Raw genomic sequence first — 14,837 nt, 5'->3', positions numbered from 1 at the left:
TATCGTTTTTGTGTCGGCTGAATCTGCCGATACGATCTACTGTCTTGCGTTCGCATTTAATATTCTTTTATCATTTTCATTATCGGAAGAGCTTGGCGATACGCCTGCATGAGAGTTATTCGGAATTCCTGCCGATACGCTCTCAGATTTAACTTTTGTTTACCCCTTGTCAATTGCAGATCAAATTGACTGGCACGCTTGGTTGACTTTTCGAAGCTTGGCGAACACTTGCCCTCGGATTCCAGTGTGTTGATTTTTGCGTCAACACATCTTTTGGCACGCTCGGTGGGACCGGAAGCTTCAACATGACAAAACCCGTAGACACAGCTAGTGTCAGCGAGGAAAACTACGTCCCTGTTGATGAGAGCAAGTTCAAAGAAGACCAGCAAAAAGAATTATTTGAGGCTGTGGAGAAATACAAGCGTGAATGTCTCAAATCATACAACGCCACCAGATCTGGTGACGTGATCAATAAGTTTGACTTTCCTACTCTCCAGCCATTGATAGAGGCACAACGCGATAACAAGTTGACAGACATGGTCTATCAAGCCGTGGGGTAAGCTTTCATCAAAAGTGCTCCGGTCATGGGTAATACAGTACACAATGCAGTGGTCAAGACCTTTGCAGAAGGAACGTTCCCAGGTTGCGTGGGACCAATCTATATACAGCCAAACCAGATGAACTTTGCTCCCATAGAATCGGCTGTAGCAGCAGCTCTGTCGGCTCCACATAGCCGACAGAAGTAAACAACAGTCAGGCGTCAACGCAAACCACTGTCGTGACATCATCAGATCAGCAAAATCCTATCTACTCTGCTCCGTCACCTGTTCCTACGACCGTACAAGGAGGATCTGCATCTGGATTCCCAAAGGGATGGGATCCAGCTACTGGACTTGGCATGCCGCCTGAATTCTTTACTACATCATCCGCGGCACAGTTTAATGCATCGGCTACTCAGCCGATGACTCCACAACATAATGCATCGGTAACACAGTCGACTACTCACAATGCATGGAACCCGCAAATGGCTGCGCAGTTCAACGCATCGGCGCCACCACCGATGACCCCACAACAGCACCTTGCAATGCTTCTTCAGCACAAGACTCCTACAAAAATTCTGATTTCGAGATCTCCTCATCAGGGTGGAGTCAATTGGGTGTTCCATGATCAGATGACGGGAGTATTGCGACATGTCAATGTACCATACATGGATCCTTCAGCTGAGCAGTCAGCCAGTCCATCGGCTCCACAGCCGGCGGCTACTTCTGCATTGACAATGTACCAACAGCCAACTAACCAGATGGCTCAACAGTCACCCAATCAGATGACTAAGCAGACGCAGCAGATGGCATCGGTAGGCCAGCCGATGACCCCCACGATGCCACAACCTGTAGCAGCTGCAAGACCAACTGTCTCGGTCTCTCCTTAGCAAACACTGATAGTTGATCAGCAGATTGATTGGGCTACGAAGATAGCTGAAATGATGAGAGAGCAATTTGGATTGAGGCCAAAACAACAGTCTGTCATGTACAGAACTCCCTACCCTCCGGCTTATGATCAGATCCCTCTCCCACGCAAGTACAAGTTTTCAGACTTCACCAAGTTTTCAGGGCAAGGGGATGTTACTACAGTAGAGCACATCAACAGATTCATCCTGCAGTGTGGAGAAGCAGCCAATCAGGACCCACTCAGAGTCCGATTGTTCTCTTTGTCTTTGTCTGGATCGGCCTTTGCATGGTTTACTACACTGCCAGCAAATTCCATATTATTTGGGCCGATTTGGAGAAGCAATTCCATCAGTTTTTCTTCTCTGGAATTACTGAGTTAAAATTGATAGATCTGACCAGCTTGAGGCAGAGAAACAATGAATCAGTGGCTGCCTTCATACAAAGGCTCAGAGATGTCAAGAACAGATGTTACAGTTTGATACTGTCAGACCAACAGTTGGCCGATGCAGCCTTCAACGGACTCTTACCGCACATCAAGGAGAAATATGCATTGCAGGAGTTTGAAAGCATCAGCCAGATTGCGACCTGGATGACAGGAGAGACTCGATCATACGAATCAAAGAAGCCTTTTCAAAAGAAAGTAAGCTTTGTTGAATATTCTGCTAATCCTGATTCTGATGAAGAACAAGAAACGGTCGCATCGTTGGGATTGAGACTTTGTCTTTAGGAACTGAGACTTTTCATTTATTTGTGCTTGCCTTTTCTCTTGGCTTTTGGATCTCTTGGATGAGCCATGTTTTCATTCTTCTTTTAATCTTATTCTCAAGATGGATTGTGCTGGATGTTGTCAATGCACTCATCAAGGGGGAGATTGAGGACCAATAGTGGTCACTCTTGGATGATGAGTGATTGATATGGATTTGATGTATCTCTTAGCTCGTGATGTGCAGGTGTAGGATGCGGCATGACGGTCGACGACGCATGGTGAAGGTCAGGCGAAAGATTCATGCTGAAGAACCGTTGTGAAGGATGGACGCGAGTAGGCTTGAAGAAGCGAAAGGTTCATGCCGAAGGATCAAGACGGTGAAGGGTGAATGGGAGTAGGCCTGGACCGGGGGACTCGAAGAGGTCGTTCGGAGCCATGGGCGGTCCACATGGTGCATGGAAGAGCAAGGGTATATGGTGATGAAGACGACGTCGGCCAAGTCAGCGAGGACGATGGCGAGTCAAGTAGGCGACCATGCGACGAGCGCACATGAACGACTCAAAGGCGTCAAGGCTCGGCGGGAGGTCGGACACGGGTCGACATCGGTAGTTTGACCAATTTGACCTCAAAACCGGTGAGTCAGTCACGTCATGCGGCAGTGCGCGAGATGGTTTGACTGGTTTGGCCTCAAAATCGGGGGAGATGGGTTTGACCGGTTTGGGCCTCAAAACTGGGAGCGGACATGACACGGTCAAGGTCTGGGCGGAGGGCACATGGCGCCATCGCGAAGCTTGCATCGAGACTAAGTGAAGTCGTGAAGGCGACATGTTCGTCTGGTGTCTCTACAAAAGGTTGGACGAGTTTCCTCTACGTGGGTGGTTATTGTAAATAATAGCGTATGTGTATTTCTGTCTTCTGGAGGAGACTTGGAGATAAGAAGAGGGGATAGACAGCCATCCAACTTGGTCGGCCAAACAGGTCACGGTCGCCCCTCTCCTTCTCCCTCTCTATTCCTCTCTTTTCTACCCTCTCCTTCTCCACCTAGGGTTAGGGATTGAGATGGATTTTTGAGTTCTTGTATCTCAGATTTATGAAAAAGGAGACTCTTTTCTCTTTGTGCCTTCTGAGCTTTTGATTTGTTTTGAATCATGTGTCGTTGATCTTAATTTCGTGCTGGGATTTTGTTTTGCTCGTCTCTTTTGTTCTTGCGCAAGGAAGTAACAGAGCAGAGGGAGGTGCTGCGTGCGTGGCCCTGCGAGGGGGGCGTCGAGCTCTTGCTCCAGGTGGCGGGCGCACACAGGAGGCAGGCAACACGCGCCGCAGCGGCGGCGGCAGTCTAGCAGACCAGCACTAGGCACACCCAGGCGCAGGAGCTCCAGCAGCAGGGGCAGGCCGCCCAGCAGGCCAGCAGGGCCTAGGTGGAGATCGGAGCACAACAGGGCTGGTGCTCGTAGGCACAGGGCCCAGCTGCGGCAACGCGCGCAGCACCTGCAGCGTGCGGGCCCTGGCAGCTACGGCCTAGCAGCTCTGCCCAGCGGCGGCAGGAACGGGGCAGCACCACGGCAGTGCGCGTGCAGGCGGCCAGTCAGGCGAGCGGCAATAGCGTGCACAAGGTGTTCGGAGAAATTTTCAGCTGGCCCTTCTGTTGCATTTGTGGGTGTTCGTGGATGTTTTGCAGGTCCTCGTCAAGAGTGTGCGTGTGCGGGAAATTCATGATAGTCAGAATGCAGATTTTATTGGGTCGAACCGAAGACTTAGTATCTAATATTAAAAAATTAGTATAATTACTCATTGGGCCGCCCATTAAATTTCAGTGTCAATAGGTGCGAAGAAGGCTGGGTCAATTATACTTATACTCTTTCTCAAAAAAAAAAAAACTATACTTATACTCAACCCAGCGAACTTATCATATCATAGATCAGTTGGTTAGGTCCCTTGTGATGGAACCTACCCACTCAGGTCCTCGATTTGGCACGGGTGCTCGCACTTTTCTGGATTTATTTCAGGATTTTCCGGCATGATGTGTTAAGTGGTAAGCGACGTTCCCGTCGACAACGAGGCGCCGATGGTGACTTAGGGAATCTCAAAATATGTCGGTCCAATTCTTCGAAGGTGTTCATAGATGTAGAGTTTGCCTACGTGTATTCATAGGGGTGAGTGTAGATCTGTGTTGTACTGTGCTAAAAAAACTATACTCAACCCAATCTCATCGTCGCCTTCACCTCCCCAATCCGACGCCCCTCCCCCCATCGCGTCGCGCCGCCCTCGTCTCGACGCTGCGCCGCCCCTCGACCACGATGCCGCGCCGCCCCTCGACCCTCGACGCCGCGCCGGGCCCCTCATCTCGACGCCGCCCACCTCATCTCAACGCGGCTCCTCGTCCCCGACGTCGCTCGTCGTCCCTAACGCCGTCCCTCCCGACGCTGCCCTTCCCGGCACCGCCCCTCGTCCCCGCGCCGCCCCTCCTAACGGAGAGGCGGATCCGGATGCGGCGGCCGGCCGCAGCCCTGCGGCCATGAGCAAGCCAGAGGAACGGAGCGCGGCGGCCGGGGATGCCAGGTTGGTGGCAGCGCAGAGGAAGACCAGCATGTCGGCCATGTCTGACCCCTCGTTGCCATCCTGGACCGCGATGGCCGCACCTACTCCTACGCCCATGCCCTCGAGCTCGGCGGCGGCGGCTGCGACAGTGGAGGACGGTGACAGCCACCTCCACCAACATCGTCGTCGTCCGCAGGTGATGATAGCCTCCTTCTGTCTTCCTCTCATGTACCACAATATTGTGTTTCTCCTTTCATAAGCATGCTTTGCTAAAATTAACAATTGTCTAGTACTATGTTCCAAGTACAATTGAGTCCTGCTTTTGTTATAGAACTCTGGTGCTTAGGACACCCAGAAACAGGTGGTTTTTAGTGAAATTATTCAATGTTGAAATTATTCCAAAGAAAGAGGCTTTATATATGTGGGAGCCATTGTTTAGTGATTCTCTGATGTTTCTTTATCTAGCACCAGAATTGCAGAGCACAGGTTGATGAAATATTTAAATTACTCGGTGCTCTTTTCCATTATGTCATGTTTATATTTAACTTTTGCAGTTAACTTGGAGCTCTTTTCCATTATGCCATGTTTATATTACTCGGTGCTTGCGTTAACTGCTGATATTTTATTACTTTTAGGCTGAGCACATGAAGAGATCTCCTGTGGCTACCCCTATAGAAAATGAGGATTACCTCTCTAGTGGTTTTCCGACAGCAAGGACTCCAGTGGTGGAGGTCATTATGCCGTTGCGCAGAATTTCTCAAAGAGACAAGCGGACTAGAGTTTCCACATCTGATTTGGCAAGAACTAACCGGGCCAAGCGAGCAAGGTATGCAGTTGGTTCTCCTACTATCAGGATTATCAATCACAAGCAATTGTCTACACCAACAACTCAAAGGTCTCCAAGAAGCTCGACACCTCTGAGTCGACGTGGTCAGATTACAGTTTCTTTCTATTATGTAGTTCTCCCACCTTGTTCTAGGAATATGTACCCTAATAGCACCATTATTTCTTTCTATTATGTAGGCTCAAGAACCAAAGATACATCTAGGCAACTGAGATATGTTTATTGGAAGGAATTTGATCCAATTACTGAAAATGGTGGGATCCTACATGCAAGATGTAAGCATTGTCATGATTATCTTAGTGGCAAACAAAGTATAGGAACTAGTCATCTGAAAAAGCATTTGGAACGATGCAAATCGAGGTCCAAAGTCACTAATTTGGTAGATAAATTGCGTGCTAGGGCTACTAATACTGATATTGATCTCCTGGAAAATTGGGTTTATGATCCAGATTTAGCACGTAAAGCACTTGTTCGTATGATTGTGCTACATGAACTACCATTCACTGTAGTTGAGTATGATGGTTTTAGAAAATTTGTTTCTACTTTGAACCCCTTATTCAAAATGGTATCAAGGACAACTATTAAATTGGATTGCATGAAATCCTTTGAAGATGCAAAGTTTGAATTAAGGGAGCTGTTCAAAAATTCCAATTCAAAAGTGTCATTAACTGCTGATATGGACTTCCAATCAAACTCTAGGGTATTTATGTGTCACTTGTCATTGGATCTCAAGTGAGTGGAAGATGAACAAACGAATTATCAAATTCGTAATGATGGAGTCACCACACAATGCACAGTCTATGTTTATTGCTATACTAAAGGGTATTCAGGACTGGAACATTGAGGATAAGCTTTTTAGCATAACTTTAGACAATGCCAAGGTTAACAATTCAATGATGGACTTGTTGAAAGCGAATTTGCTGTTGAAGAAAATGCTACCATGTGAAGGGAATCTTTTTCATGTTCACTGTGGTGCACATGTCATTAACCTGGCAGTTCAATATGGATTAAGAAAAATCAGTGGTATAGTGAGCAATATTAGAGAGAGTGTGAAGTACATCAAGAGTTCACAATCTCGTAGAGAAAAATTTGAGGAAATAGCTGTCCAAATGGGAATATCACTTGAGAAACAGCCCACCCTTGATATCTCTACAAGTTGGAACTCTACATATCTCATGCTTCAATCTGCATGTCCATTTAAGACAGTTTTGATGAATTGGGAAACCAAGACAAAAGTTTCACTACTGCACCAACATTGGCTGAATGGATAAGGTCTAAAGCTGTTCGCGAATTCTTGAAGACATTTTATGATGCCACCAATGTGCCGTCTGGATCCTCTTATCCTACAGCAAACTTATATTTCCATCAGCTTTGGAAGATCAAGTTAGCAATGGATAAGGAGATATCTAATTCAGATCAATACATTGTAGCTATGGTTAAAGAGATGCAGAAAAAGTTTATGCAGTATTGGAGGATTACATACCTATCCTTCTCTGTTCCTGTTATTCTTGATCCCAGATTCAAATATTCTTTTGTGGACTTCTGGTTGAATCAATTTTTTGGAGAAGATGCAGTTCCAAAGTTGGGTAGAATTATGAGGACACTTAGGAAGCTTTTTAGTGAATATTTTCAAACAAATAGAGCTGAATTAGAACCTCAAACACATTGTGCTCAAGAAAATATTCAGAAGGATGATTCTTTTGATGATTGGGACCAACACCAGCGGGCTCAACTAAGAACTCAGTCTTCAAGTGAGCTCAATGCGTATCTAGCTGAAAATACCGTTCCGAGAACTGAAGATTTTGATATTTTGGGATGGTAGAAATAAAAATCGACAACATATCCAGTTCTTGCTCGCATGGCTTGTGATGTCCTGTCAGTGCCAGCGTCTACTGTACCATCGGAGTCAGCATTTAGTACTGGGGAGAGAGTGGTCAGTGATTTCCGGAGCAGACTAAGCATGGATACAGTTGAAGCCTTGATTTGTCTTTAGGACTGGATGTAAGCAGCGGCCCCATCACCAGAGAAGCTAGTACTTGAAGTGGTGACACAACCTGTTAGTAATACTGTGCTCAAGTTATCTATTTAAGTGCTCATTAGCATGATTCTATTTTCTTCTGTTACTGATACTTGCAGTTTCAGGTTTATAAAATTTCAATACCTACCAACCTAGGAAGTGATCATGTAGTGGAACATATTGAGGATCATTTAGACCTTTCTTCAGAGGCATGACAACCAGCTTTACATGCAAAGGTAAGAATCACTGTCTACTTTTTACATGGGCTTAATAGCTAGCTTTGCATAACAGCTACCTGCCTTGCTTGCTGTCACAATATTAGCTCTGTTACTGTATTTGTTTCTCATCTTATATGCATCCTTTTTTTTCTTGCCATTTTGTAAAGCTATACAATCTTATGTATATTCACTTACATTTCTTTCCATGACATTTGCATAAGTGCAGGGTGCTGGTCCCTCCATCATTCAGCAGGAGCAGAGTTCCCCTTCCCCTCCAACATTCAGCTATGGCAGGATAAAGTCAAGGTCCATTCATGCTGGATCAAGTCAAGGTCCAGCCTATCAAGACATGCTATAATTTAGCTCATTGTTTGAGCAGATGGATTAATATTTATATGTTATACTATTGTAAGCGCTGAACTTTTTTTTTCACCAAAAGTGAAAGCTTGTAGCAACTGCTTGTGTGCAGCTTGTTGAAGTCCCATGAATGTTGCTTCAGTTGCATGACAGAAAAAACATGTACGCTCAGATCTAGAGCGTAGGTGTGTGATTTGGTGCTGGTGCAGGACGGATCTATTGCTTGCAAGATGATGTCTCTGTCATCATAATTTTGAATGTATTGGCAGCCGCAGATGGCTAGCAGTGCACAGTGTATGGTACTTTACTGCATTCATTTTGGGTTAACCCATTGGGTCACTAGTGTAAATATTGCAATGGGTCGGTTTAACCCAAAACCCAAAATATTTGCTTATGGGTAGGCTGGGTCAGTCACCGGTTGACCCAAATGCGATCCACTGGTTTGCAGCTTGGAACATTGATGCCCACTAAGTGTTCGATGAAGTGCTGAACAAGGTTTTCATTCACCAAGTTCTTGTGCTTGATTAATCTTGCGTAGCCTTTGCTTGATTTATTTAATCAATGTGCTTTGTTGCTTGTGCTTTTCTTATCTCTATAATTGTTTTCCGCAGCAATTAGATTTTGGATTAATCTTTTAGCTTGAACTCTTATACCCTATATCGGATATTGATTTGTGTTAGCTCTTTAATTGCTTTGACCACTGTTTCAAGAATGTGTTGGTATGCTACAGTAATGTGCTCATTGGAATAATTCCTTATAGATTTTGCTCTTGTGACGTATGCTAGCTCAGGTATTTTGGTTCTTTATATAATCACTGTTTATGCTTGCATGCTAATTAACTTCTTACTGAGTGACTAAATTGGATCAGTTTTGCAGAGGTTGATCTTTTAACCAATGGTCAGTGATTAGCTTTTCTGTGTTGGCTTCCGTTTTGTTTTGAGCTTTACTTTTCGATCGCTTCCGTTTTATGTCGATTTTTTCCTAACCGTTCCTAAGGTGAGCTACTGACGTGTTGACTTGTGTCACTTTGGTAAAGGCTCTCATTCACCTGTCCCTCTGGTCGTCTGTCCGGTCCTTCATTGTGGACGCTGACGAGTGGGAGGCCGAGGACGTCATCGGCCTGCTTTTGGCATGGTCTTGCACGCCAGCTTCCTTGTCGTTTCCGAACTTTTTCCAAACTTGCTTCAGTAATGCAGTACTCTGTTTTCCACTCTGTGCGCCCAACTAACTGGGATCAATTCATGAAAGGAAGCCACATGCCACGATCATCTGTACAAATGAAAGCACAACCCGCAATTGTTGTCCTAGTTTACGACTTCATGGATTCAAGATGTACAAATAATGCCACTGAACTTTACAGCAGTAGTATATCTGTTTGATTTAGAGTGTTCAGTGAAGCCAGCATCCACGAAAAGCAGAGGTTCTCAGGTTAGAGTCCAGCTTACGTACAAAACATTTGTGCTCGAGTAGGTGCCCAAATTAAACATGCCTATGAACCGGGCTCAAGGCCCCAGGACAATTCCAAGGATACATAAACTCACCATGTTCAGAGAATTAAACATTACTCGCCGTGTTCCTTTTGCGGTACTCCAAATGCAGCTTATTCAGTGAAATACAAGTCATAACCAAAGTACAGCGGAAGATTATTCATGCCACAACACTAGTGCATTACAAGAGTGCAAAACTAGTCAGTCATGCGAGCGGCACACAGAAATATTTAACCAATAGGCTCCGAGCGACATAACAAACTCTTGAAGCTGTCAACACCGGAGTACTCGCAGGCAGATCTCGGAGCTGCATGCATCCGAAATTCAGCAATCAGGAGGACCATAACCAGCTCTCCATTCAGGGGTTCCTGTGACGCCGGATTGCCCAATCTTGACACCCAGGGATAGCATATTTCCAGGATTTTGGTTCCCTCAGTTTAGCCCCTGGAGATGGAAAATGGTGTAAGAGTTTATCTTTGCAAAGTTAACTGCATCCATGATAAAAGCAGATAACAGCACAGATTTACAATATTGGGTTATTACAGGAACCAAGATGGATCGTGCATATAATGAAACAGTGAAAGTACTTGCATGTTATTGACTGTGGGTAAACTTGTCAAGCGCATTGAAGAAACGGGGAATTGCTATTCACGTCGCAACTACTGAATCACGGATGTGCAGGCGTACGGCAACTCGCTCGTACGTTCTACCTACGAGTCCGTAAATAAACTTAGAACGTAACAAAAAAACATATAAGCACATAAACAAGATGACCATTGACAAATGAATAACCAGGTCGGTCCCCCAAAACGATTTGTATGTAAAAAAGTATGGAAGTGAACAAGTGAATGCGTGTATTTGTAGCACGAAGGGCAAGTAGAAAAATTTGATGGAGAAGAAGAAAATGAAATTGAATGATTACCGTCATACGGATCGCTTGAATGAGCGTGGGATAAGTCTCTGACTTCAAGCCTGTCAAGCCGCTGTTGGTCGAGTTTGTAAAGTGGCTTCATATCTATGGATGGGCAGTATTTGACCATGGCTACCCGAAGAGCTGAGTAGCTTCCATGACAACCAGGTAAGGATGCAAGGCATTTGCAGCTGTCAATTGTGAGGGACTCCAGTGATGGCAGGTCTCCCAAGGAATCCAGTGACAGCAGCTTACTGCAGCCATAAATGACTAACCGCTCGAGTGCACCCAGCTGCCCTGACACAGAACAGAGCTCCTGACACTCCCAAATATATAACGACTTGAGGGACGGCGGCAGGTTTGGAAGTGCTGCAATGTTACCACAAGAAGATATAAATAGATACTCTAGGTTCGGTGGAGGATGATTTGCTTGCGCTGACGATTGCTCTACCACAGTGGATGATGCGTGGCCGTCGCACGGTGTGGCAAACTGATCCCCCTTCCCAAATATGCGCTCAAGTTTATTGCAGTCACAAACATAAATACTTCTGAGGGATGGGGGGAGGCTGAACAGCTCTACCAAGCTGTCACACTTACGGATCCGTATAATTTTTAAATGTGGCAGGACCTGTTCCGCCGTTGGCTTTGGTTCACCATTCACGTGTGCGGGCCCTATTAGCTTATCACACGACTTAATCTCCAAGTTCTTCAGGGATACCAAGCTTTGGAACACTTCCTCCGGCCAGTAGACGAGTCCACTGCAATTTTTTATTTCCAGATCAACAAGTTTTTCAAAAGATTTCCAAAATCCGATTGTTGGCTGGGATGGACTTGAGAGGAACAAAAAGTTGCATCCACCTAAGCTCAGTTCTGTCAAAGGTGATTCATGATTCTCTGGATCTAGCTCAAGTGTTGCTTCTCTATCTTCAACTGACAGTTTTAGCTTAGACAATAAACACGTGTATGTAGCTTTAACTATTGCTAAGGATATCTGTGCCTTGCCTTCATTCACATTTATAACCTTGAGCTTTGGCGCCTCAGGTAGACTAGTCAGTTTTGGACAGTTCTTAATACCAATTTTCTCAAGTACTGGAAAGGTTACTTCATCTTTGCCTTCGGCTGACACCCATCTCTCCATGCTCTCTAAATCACGTAACTTGAGTTTCTTTAATGCTGGAAATACCATAGATGTCATATCGCTACATAGGCTCCGCAATTTGTCTAGCTTTTCCAAATAAAGAACTTGAAGGGCTTTCAGATGACAGAATTCAGGAAATACTTCACACACGGTACAGTCAATCAGGTGAAGTTCAGTCAACTGCTGCAACAGACTGAAATCTATCATCCATGATGGTAAACTACTGCCTTTATAGGAATCTATCCTTAGCATCTCCAAACCACCATGAGGTTTGAGAGCGTCTAGCACCTTCATATGACTATCTTGTACCTCATTGACATCACTGTTCCACTTGAGAGATAAGTGTGTGAGTTTCTGTTTTTTTCCAAGGCTGGCTGCTTTTGCGTGTGCCTCAGCTACATTTTGTAGGCCGTGTAACACTAACTGTCCACCAAGATTTAAATTCTGCAATTCTGCAACAGTACTGCAGTTGAAACTAGTCCCCACCACAAAATATGTTAGGGTCTGCAGTGATGCCAGCTGTCCAATATCTGGGGGCATGTGCGTGAGTGATCTGCATCCATGTGTATACAGGTGTCGGAGACATGTCATGTACTTCATTTGCTTTGGTAGTTGATGAAGCCGACGGCAAAAAGAAACGTCCAATGTCTGTAGATTATACAGCATGCTAATTTCTTGAGGAAGTTCTGTGATCACATCACTATCTGAGAGATTAAGATACCTCAGATGTTGTGACTGTAAGTGCCTTGATCTGACTTGATGCCTTAAATTTTGTTGGAGGTGTAGTGCTCGTACGGAATTGTACTCCAATAGATGTGACAAAAAGTCACCATAAGTACAAAACAGTGTCTGGAGAGTTGGAGGCTGTTTCTTCAGAAAATCATCCAACTGTTTTCCAAGATGGCATGACAAGAAGAAGTGACGAGTTGGATCTGGTAAAGGCTTCGTGTAACTGGTTCTGTCAGTTACCGTGAGACAATCTTTACCCATAACAGAAAGAGCAATGTCGTGCATGAGATCATGTATCTTGCATGTGGTTTTGTTACAAAGCATGCCATTCGTTTTTCTATACTTTGGTGGTGGACTTTCTTTAACCTCTTGAAAGAAAGATCTCCATGTAAGCTGCCTAAAAATTTCTTCTCCTACTGTTTCAGGATGTGCTTCTTCCTCTAGTGGTATGAAGTCAAGTGCCATCCATAAATGGATCAAATGCTCAACATCAATCTCGTAGTCTTTGGGAAATATAGCACAGAAGGCAAAGCACTGCTTCATATGTGACGGCAGATCATCATAGCTGAGTTTGAGAACAGGCAAAATTCCAGTCCTGTCATTACAAATGTTACTTTTGGCTAGTATATCCTTCCATTGGTTCATAGTAGTCCTCGTACTCAACATAGAGCCAAAGGCTTTGGCTGCCAAAGGAGAACCACCACATCTGTGCACAATCTTATTAACAATGTCATCAAGCTCGTCACTGCTTGTCATTTGCAATCTGAATGCTCTACTCTGGATTATTTCCTTCATATACTTTTCACCCAGCGTCTCAAGACTATAGGCTTGAGCTACACCCATGGTCATTATTCGAGCTACTTCAGAATCACGAGTTGTTGTCAGTACTGCACTGCCTGTGCCACCCTGCTTAAGGCAGGTCTTCAGTTTACCCCACTTATCAGCATCTCGATTCCATACATCATCCAACACAATGAGGTACCTCTTTCCACTTATTTCTTTCTGGAGATCCTGCAATGCTTTTTCACGATCCTTCTCTATGTTCCTGCAGATTGTGTTTGCGATGTTACCAACATCAAAATCATCAGACACACAACACCACCTCCGAAGCTCAAAATGCTTCTTGATTGCAGGTTCATTGTAAACGAGTTGCACAAAGGTGGTCTTGCCCAATCCCCCCATCCCAACAATAGGTAGGACCATGAGATCCATGTTGCTAGCTTCATCAAGCAGTATCCTCACGATCTTCTTCATCTCTTCATCTCTGGATCTGCTAACAATGTCCTTGTCAGAGTCAAGCATTATTGAATCTGTCTTCCGCCACTGCACAGACGGTGGTGCTGGCTCCAGGTGAGTGAATCCAAAGGCATTCATCTCTGCGACCAGGACCTCGATGGTCTGCACAATCTTCTGAAGCTTCTTGGCCATCCTGTGACGGAACAGAATGGGATTATGAGCAGGTAAGAGGCTTACAGTATCTATGCCGAGCATGTTGTACTGCCCCTTCTTCTTGGCTTCTCTCCGTAGCGCCTCATACTTGAAATTGTCAAAGACGTCGTTTGCCTCATAGGCCACTGTCTTGAGATCTTTGAGCCAAGCTCTTACTCCAGGCCGGTAGGCCCCCTTCACCTCCGCATCTTGGATGATATCCAGGATGGCTGGCAGCTTTCGCTCCAGAATCTTACGCTGCTCCTCCATGCCTTCCATCACCTTGTACTGGTCCAGAAGGTAGCTGGACAGCTTCTCCTTGACCATGGAAATCAGCGGCCCGATCACGAACTCAGCCATTATGCACTCACAACTCACAGCAACACAAGATAGGGAGGATTTGGGGGGGGGGGGGGGGGGGGGGGGGGGGTTCGCTGAAGCTATTCAGATGAATGGATGCAGAGTTGACTTAAAGTTTCAGTGATTGGGGTTGGGGCCACGATGTCCCCAATAATGCGTTGCTTAAGATAAGGACCTTGACAGACTGAACATGCGAGATTATAGAATATGCATCTATTTTAAAATGGAAGGACATCCACCAGACATAAAATAACTACTGTTCGAATAATGAAATTGAGAGTGAAATCTTCAGCAAGATTACAGGAGGGGCTCACATACAGGAGGGGCTCACATGTAGCGTACTGAGGGACCGAAGTCGGCGACCATAGGGAGTGAATGGGAGCCGATCAAAATTTCTTCGAAATTCGAATCGTCGGCCTATGTCCCAAAATCGCACAAGCCCTTAAGCGTTCTGACCAAAGTTTGGAGTAGCTATTAAAAAGCTAAACCAACACAAAAGGCCTCGAACGAGCGAGCGAAACCATGAAGCAAATCGGAAGCGAATTGGAAAAACTGCAGAACTGATCTGCCTGGACCGGTCTGACCGGTGCACAGGACCGGTCTGACCAGTCTCGGCAGTTCAAAAGCGAGCAGACCGGTCTGACCGGTCTTCCCTAC

General features: G+C 45.4%; 2 protein-coding genes across 2 annotated transcripts; one reads left to right on the top strand and one right to left on the bottom strand.

Moving 5' to 3' along the window:
- Nucleotides 1-4,385: 4,385 nt before the first annotated feature.
- Nucleotides 4,386-8,420, top strand: LOC120651420. Its single transcript, XM_039928893.1, has 6 exons — nt 4,386-4,888; nt 5,328-5,622; nt 5,716-5,811; nt 6,236-7,592; nt 7,679-7,789; nt 7,998-8,420. Exons 1-4 carry the CDS (start codon nt 4,670-4,672, stop codon nt 6,805-6,807), a joined length of 1,182 nt encoding a protein of 393 aa, XP_039784827.1. The 5' UTR covers nt 4,386-4,669; the 3' UTR covers nt 6,808-7,592; nt 7,679-7,789; nt 7,998-8,420.
- A 1,163-nt stretch (nt 8,421-9,583) lies between these two features.
- Nucleotides 9,584-14,310, bottom strand: LOC120651419 (putative disease resistance protein RGA4). Its single transcript, XM_039928892.1, has 2 exons — nt 10,538-14,310; nt 9,584-10,059 (listed from the first exon to the last, which is right to left on the bottom strand). Exons 1-2 carry the CDS (start codon nt 14,178-14,180, stop codon nt 9,974-9,976), a joined length of 3,729 nt encoding a protein of 1,242 aa, XP_039784826.1. The 5' UTR covers nt 14,181-14,310; the 3' UTR covers nt 9,584-9,973.
- Between the last annotated feature and the right edge of the window lie 527 nt (nt 14,311-14,837).

Source organism: Panicum virgatum, chromosome 9K, assembly GCF_016808335.1.
Source record: "Panicum virgatum strain AP13 chromosome 9K, P.virgatum_v5, whole genome shotgun sequence".
NCBI classification, from domain to species: Eukaryota; Viridiplantae; Streptophyta; class Magnoliopsida; order Poales; family Poaceae; genus Panicum; species Panicum virgatum.
This window is presented reverse-complemented; position numbering and strand designations above follow the sequence as displayed.

What these genes read in the sequence shown, in the direction of transcription:
- LOC120651420 (XM_039928893.1), top strand. Translation starts at nt 4,670, where the DNA reads ATGAGCAAGCCAGAGGAACGGAGCGCGGCGGCCGGGGATGCCAGGTTG. An exon ending in GACACCTCTGAGTCGACGTG is followed by an intron (nt 5,623 to 5,715) that starts GTCAGATTACAG and finishes TCTATTATGTAG; the next exon opens with GCTCAAGAACCAAAGATACA. An exon ending in TGGGATCCTACATGCAAGAT is followed by an intron (nt 5,812 to 6,235) that starts GTAAGCATTGTC and finishes ATCAAACTCTAG; the next exon opens with GGTATTTATGTGTCACTTGT.
- LOC120651419 (XM_039928892.1), bottom strand. Translation starts at nt 14,180, where the DNA reads ATGGCTGAGTTCGTGATCGGGCCGCTGATTTCCATGGTCAAGGAGAAG. An exon ending in TTCAAGCGATCCGTATGACG is followed by an intron (nt 10,060 to 10,537) that starts GTAATCATTCAA and finishes TTCCATCTCCAG; the next exon opens with GGGCTAAACTGAGGGAACCA.